The sequence below is a fragment of the Phoca vitulina genome, unplaced genomic scaffold (assembly GCF_004348235.1).
Source record: "Phoca vitulina isolate PV1807 unplaced genomic scaffold, GSC_HSeal_1.0 scaffold77, whole genome shotgun sequence".
NCBI classification, from domain to species: Eukaryota; Metazoa; Chordata; class Mammalia; order Carnivora; family Phocidae; genus Phoca; species Phoca vitulina.
Window position 1 is genome coordinate 1,479,071 of NW_022589780.1, and position 6,328 is coordinate 1,485,398.

Genomic DNA, 6,328 nt, shown 5'->3' on the forward strand with positions numbered 1-6,328 from the left:
GATGGACTCTGAAAAACAAACTGAGGGTTCTGGGGGGTGGTGGGAGGATGGGTTAGCCTGGTGATGGGTATTAAAGAGGGCACGTTCTGCATGGAGCACTGGTTTTATACACAAACAATGAATCATGGAACACTACATCAAAAACTAATGATGTATGGTGATTAACATAATAAAAAATTAAAAAAATAATAAAACACTCTTAGGGTAATTTTCATGAGGCCTTGGCAAGCAGTCAAGATAAAAAACAAAAAAACTGTGTCCAGTCTGCCATGCTCAATTAGAAGTGTGTCCTGTCTTTTCTAGCCTTTGCTTTTTTTTATTGTGATTTTTAAAAAAATTTTATTATGTTAGTCACCATACAATACATCATTAGTTTTTGATGTGCTGATCCACGATCCATTGTTTTCGTATAACAGCCAGTGCTCCATGCAGTGCGTGCCCTCCTTAATACCCATCACTGGGCTAACCAATCCCCCCACCCCCCTCCCCTCTAAAACCCTGTTTCTCAGAGTCCATAGTCTCTCATGGTTCATCTCTCCCTCCAGTTCCGCCGCCCTCATTTTTCCCTTCCTTCTCCTAGTGTCCTCCATGCTATTCCTTATGTTCCACAAATAAGTGAAACCATATGATAATTGACTTTCTCTGCTTAACTTATTTCACTTAGCATAATCTCCTCCAGTCCCATCCATGTGGATGTAAAAGTTGGGTATTCATCCTTTCTGATGGCTGAGTCATATTCCATGGTATATATGGACCACATCTTCTTTATCCATTCATCTGTTGAAGGGCATCTCGGCTCTTTCCACAGTTTGGCTATTGCGGACATTGCTGCTTTGAACATTGGGGTGCATATGGCCCTTCTTTTCACTACATCTGTGTCTTTGGGGTAAATACCCAGGAGTGCAATTGCTGGGTCATAGGGTAGCTCTATTTTTAAATTTTTGAGACACCTCCACACTGTTTTCCAGAGTGGCTGTACCAACTTGCATTCCCACCAACAGTGTAAGAGGGTTCCCCTTTCTCCACAACCTCTCCAACATTTGTTGTTTCTTTCCCTGTCCATTTTTGCCATTCTAACTGGTGTAAGGTGGTATCTCAATGTGGTTTTGATTTGGATTTCCCTGATGGCTAATGATGATGAACATTTTTTCATGTGTCTGTTAGCCATTTGTATGTCTTCTTCAGAGAAGTGTCTTTTCATATTTTCTGCCCACTTTTTGACTTGATTATTTGTTTTTTTGGGTGTTGAGTTTGAGAAGTTCTTTATAGATCTTGGATACCAGCCCTTTATCTGTAGTGTCATTTGCAAATATCTTCTCCCATTCTATGGGTTGCCTCTTTGTTTTGTTGACTGTTTCCTTTGCTGTGCAGAAGCTTTTTATCTTGATGAAGTCCCAAAAGTTCATTTTTGCTTTTGTTTCACTAGCTTTTGGAGATGTATCTTGAAAGAAGTTGCTGTGGGTCTAGCCTTTGCTTTTACCCACTTTCTCTCACGCGGTCTTATTCACAGCTGTTTTTAAAAAGGAGTCCGGTCGTAATTCTGAGTGGGTGTGGCTCCCGAGGACTCGTCTCCATGAAGTCTGTCCTAACTACTCTATCCTACAGCACTCCTATCTTACCGGAGCCTAACACAGCCCAGTACCTTATTGGGTCCCAGCTTGCATTGTCCTTTGTCTCTCAATTGCCAACTTGGGCGCTCCCAGCCTGGCTGAAGTTGGGTCTTCTCTTTCTCTGGTATTCCCTCCACTGATGCCTCACAGAGAAGATCTGGAGAGGAAAATGTGAGGCAGAGGAAAACCGTTCCTGGCTCTGTCTTTCCTAGACTCCCAGCCTCCGATGGTTAGATCGGAGCGGCCCATCGGTGGCTCCCTGCCATGGAGCACAGCCCAGAGCAGGGCCAGAGCAGGTCCTGGGGAGCAGAGGGCTTACTGCATGGGGCACAGCTGCCTTCCAGATCCGAAACAGGGCCCCCAGGACAGAGAGGATATGGAGGGCTGGGAACAGGTGCTAGGGTGATGAAGCGAGAGTGTTCAGTGAGAGTGTGTGTAACCTTGGGGTGGAGAGCCCCCAGAGGGAGGGAAAGTATGGAGGACGGTTCACAATTCATTAACTCTGCGCTGGGCTCCCTCCAGCAATCACCGTAGTCTTTGTCAATCTCTACCTGGTGCTGTTCACGCCCTACTGGCCTGTCACTGTGCTCATCCTCACCTGGCTGGCTTTTGACTGGAAGACCCCCCAGCGAGGTAAGGGCCCCTCTGGGGCTGTGTTGCGACTGGCCACATGCTCTTTTCTCTCTTCTCCTGATAGTCCTGAGAGGTTCTGGCTAATTCCCAGGCAGCCCTTTAGCCTGTCCCTCCATCCCTGGGTTAGAGAAGCTGAGGGAAGGGGCCTTTTCAAAGTGCTGCAAAGGCCCAGATCAGAACTGGAGCGGATGAGGGGAAAAGCAGCTAGTAAAGCAGCAAGCTAGGCCTGTCCTAAATTGGCCCTGATGTGACATCGCTCATCCCAGTTGTCACTTACAAGGCCAGGCAACAGCAGGGGGTGAGGGGCCACCCTGTGGCTGGCCCAAAGGGGCTCTGAAGAAGATGGTGGAGGTGGGCAAAACGTGGCTACCTTGGCTCTGTTTTCAGGTGGCCGCCGGATAGCCTGTGTGAGGAGATGGTGCATATGGAAACAGTACTGTGATTACTTTCCTCTCAAGGTGAGTAGGCCCAGGTCCCCCTACTTGGGTCCTGGGCCTAGCCCCAACTCTGGTGCCAGCAGTTGGGCCAGGGTGGAGGTTGGGGGCATCATTCCCATCGAGACCCATGGGAATGATGCTCCATGTTGCTGTGTGGTACCCAACTGCCTCACAGGACATAGCAGCCCTTTCCCTTTCCGGTCTCTGGCCGGAAGAGGAGTACTCCTCCTTGCCTGTACCCCTCCTGACTCCACTCTCCTCCACAGCTTTTGAAGACTCATGATATCTCCCCCAACCACAACTACATCCTTGCGTGCCACCCTCATGGGCTTTTTTCCCACTCATTCTTTGGCCACTTTGCCACAGACTCCTCAAGCTTCTGCAAGATCTTTCCCGGTATCACTCCTTATGTTCTCACACTGGGAGTCTTCTTCTGGGTGCCGCTTCTCAGAGATTATGTCATGTCTACAGGTGAGTTGGCCCCTAAGACATAAAGCCAAAGGAAACATGGCTCCCCGAGGGAGAAGTGTTGGGGGAATGGGAGAGAGCAAGGCCAACTCGGTGGTCCTGTCTGGTCTTAGAAAGCTACCTTAGGCTCACCCGCCTGACATGAGGCTCTCCCCTCCTTTGAAGAGGTAGGGAGGGAAGTTAGGAGGTTTGGGAAGTGGCCAATGAGCTTTTGGTGTTTTCTGCACTGCCCCCCACTCCCGACCAGGGATCTGCTCTGTGAGTCGAGCCTCCATGGACTTTCTGCTCACACATAAAGGCACAGGCAACATGCTGATTGTGGTGGTTGGTGGCCTGGCTGAGTGCAGATACAGCCTGCCAGGCTCTACCACCCTGGTCTTGAAGAATCGGACTGGCTTTGTACGCGTGGCCCTTCATCATGGGTAAGGACGGCTCTGGTCCAGAATGGGGAGAGGGGCTCCGAAAGCCCAGCATGGAAGGAGTAAGGGATTTTGAGGAAATGATACCTAAAAAGGGAGGTGGAAACCTGCTTCTGTGTTGGAGTAGAGACTGGGCCGGGTCCTCGAGGCATTTCTGCTTATGAGGAGAGGCTAGAGGGCCAGCCCTCGGCTCTTCTTTCTCACCCTAGCGTCTTGTCTGGGCCAGTCCCTCTATAAAAGGCCACAGGCTGCAAGCTCACGTCAGAGAGAACCAAAACTGCTGTGGGGATAAAGGGAAGAAAGTGAAATGAAATGGCCCTTGGTTCTCCTCTCCAGTGTTTCAGACCCGTGGGTTCACAGGAGGGTCTGGGACTTGCTTCCTTTAGCTTGCTGCTACTTTGCCCCCACAGGCAGCCCGGGGTAGACAGCGGGGCCCTCACACTTAGCCTGGATCTAGGCCCAGCTAAGTCACGGGCCGAGAAGCCTATAGGCAGACCCAGGGGCCGCTGGTAGCACATCCGGCCATCGAAGGATATGCCTTTCCTCTGCAGAGTTCCTCTAATCCCTGCCTATGCCTTTGGGGAGACAGACCTCTACAATCAGTACATTTTCACTCCTGGGGGCTTGGTGAATCGCTTCCAGAAGTGGATGAAGCGTATGGTACACATCTACCCTTGTGTTTTCTATGGGCGTGGCTTCACGGAGAACTCATGGGGCCTACTGCCCTATGCCCGGCCCGTAACCACGGTTGGTGAGTGAGCCCGTCCACTGGGAGCCACGTCTAGGATATAGGATCCAGTTCTGGGGCTGGACCTTGGCTCTGGCCGTGTCCAGAGGCAGAGAGGTGGACTAGGATGAGGGGCATGGTGGGGGGAAGGGCGGGGAGACCCTGGGCTTGAGGGCTGAGGCCCATTCTGAGGAGTGAGCTGTTCTGATGCTTTTCCCTTCTCTGTCTCCCGTCGCAGTCGGGAAGCCGCTACCACTGCCCAAGATTGAGAACCCGAGCCAGGAGACGGTGGCTAAGTACCATGCACTCTATATCGACGCCCTACGCAAACTCTATGACCAGCATAAGACCAAATATGGCATCTCAGAGACCCAGGAACTGGTGCTCATTTGACAGACATCACCAGCAGCTTCTCGGCCTGGCTGGAAGGTGTAGAACCTGTGAAACAGGAGGACCAGTGTCACATGTGGGCCTCCTGCTCCTGATTTGGCGAGTCCTCAATATGAGGAGGCTGTCCTCTAGGCCCCTCTTCTTCCTTCATCTCTAGCTGCCTTCCAGCTCTTCTCTGCCTTTACCTTGGGGCTACAAGGGAAACAGCCCCAAAAGGCAGGGAAAGCCCTAGGCGAGAGGTATCTTGAAGTCTCCCTCACGCACGGCCACTCAGCATCAGTACTGAGGAAATAAAATAATATAGCTCCTCTTCTGATACTGCTTGTGGTCCAACTCATTGGTTTTACGGGCCTAGGATCCCTGTTCATGGCTTTGCTTCTCTAGCTCTCAAACAGTCCCATCTCCTGGCATCGAGGCTCCTGCTGGCTTGGGAGTTCAGGCTCCACCGCCTTCAAGCCATGTGACATGGGACAATCTGTCATTTCTGAGCCTGAGCTTCCTCACCTGTAACACGGGACCCAGAATCCCTCCCCTGCTTACCTCAGAGGCTACTGGGAAGGCCGATGATACTGAATGTGATTGACCTTTGTACATTGGACAGCTACCCCAAATCATCCTCCTCCAATCACTTTGCCCACTTCCTATCCTTGAGCAGACTCTGCCCTCAATTTCACGGCATCTCTATGTTTAAAAGAAAGTGTACAGTGTAAGATCTTGTCAGCAGCTCTTTGAACGTTGAAGTAGCCTTCTATAGTTGGGTGACCTTGGGTGAGCTACTTAAACTTCCTGAGCATTGGTCTCCTCATCCGCAAAATGGGATGATACATCATGAGGAGCTGGAGGCTGCATCTTCCCAAGCTGTTAGGGGCTCAGGCCTGAAATGTCTGTTATGGATGCTGCAGCATCAGGCTGAGGGAACCTCCATGCTGTGTCTCTGCCTTGGGACAGTGGTTCTTTCCTGCAGGACCTCTAGCTTACTGGACAGGCAGTGACAAGAAAAGACCTAAGGTGACAGGGATGGGGGCGTGTGTGGTCTGGGACACAGACAGGATGTGGGAGGTTCTGACAGGAACTTCAGACCTCCTTCTTTTGGTTGCCCCCTCTGAGATGGGTGCCTTGGCCCTTCCCCTAGCTGACGTGTGGCCACACTTGCCAAGAAGCACCTGGCACACAGGAAGCGCTTAAGTCGATTTCGAGAATGGGGGGAGGAAAAAAGCTTTATTTGCAAAGAACAAACCATTAATTTACACAAACTTACATCCCAGTTTATATACATTATATATAGTTTATATACATAGTATCTCACACTGGATGCCGACCCCCCAAAGCAGCACGGGGCCTGCTCCAGGCCATTCTCACCACAAAGCCACCCCCCCACCCCAGGTGAAAGTTTTTTGAATCAAGAAATGGCACACCCCGAATCCCCTTAGAGAGAGCCCCAACAGGAGTTAAAAGAAACAATCTGCTTCCTTCTTTGTGCTCACTGCGGCCTAGGAGAGCCTCTCTGTGGGCAGGGAGGGAGGCTGAGGCAATGCTGGCTAGCCTCGGGACTTCCTGGTATTGGGCCAGCCCAGAGACTTCCAGTCCAGAGACCGGGGCAGGGAGAATGCCTGGGGGCGGGGGGGGGGTGGGAGAGAGTTCTGA

The 6,328-nt window shown here is 51.1% G+C and overlaps 1 protein-coding gene across 1 annotated transcript in view; it reads left to right on the forward strand.

Annotated features, from left to right (window-relative positions):
- The window catches only part of AWAT2 (acyl-CoA wax alcohol acyltransferase 2), a 9,351-nt gene extending 4,664 nt beyond the window's left edge, over window positions 1-4,687 (forward strand). Inside the window, exons 2-7 of the mRNA XM_032393786.1 lie at window positions 2,133-2,243; window positions 2,631-2,701; window positions 2,947-3,151; window positions 3,396-3,570; window positions 4,119-4,318; window positions 4,533-4,687. Coding sequence (XP_032249677.1) covers window positions 2,133-2,243; window positions 2,631-2,701; window positions 2,947-3,151; window positions 3,396-3,570; window positions 4,119-4,318; window positions 4,533-4,687 — 917 coding nt within the window. The remainder of the gene's footprint in view (window positions 1-2,132; window positions 2,244-2,630; window positions 2,702-2,946; window positions 3,152-3,395; window positions 3,571-4,118; window positions 4,319-4,532) is intronic.
- Window positions 4,688-6,328: the final 1,641 nt, after the last annotated feature.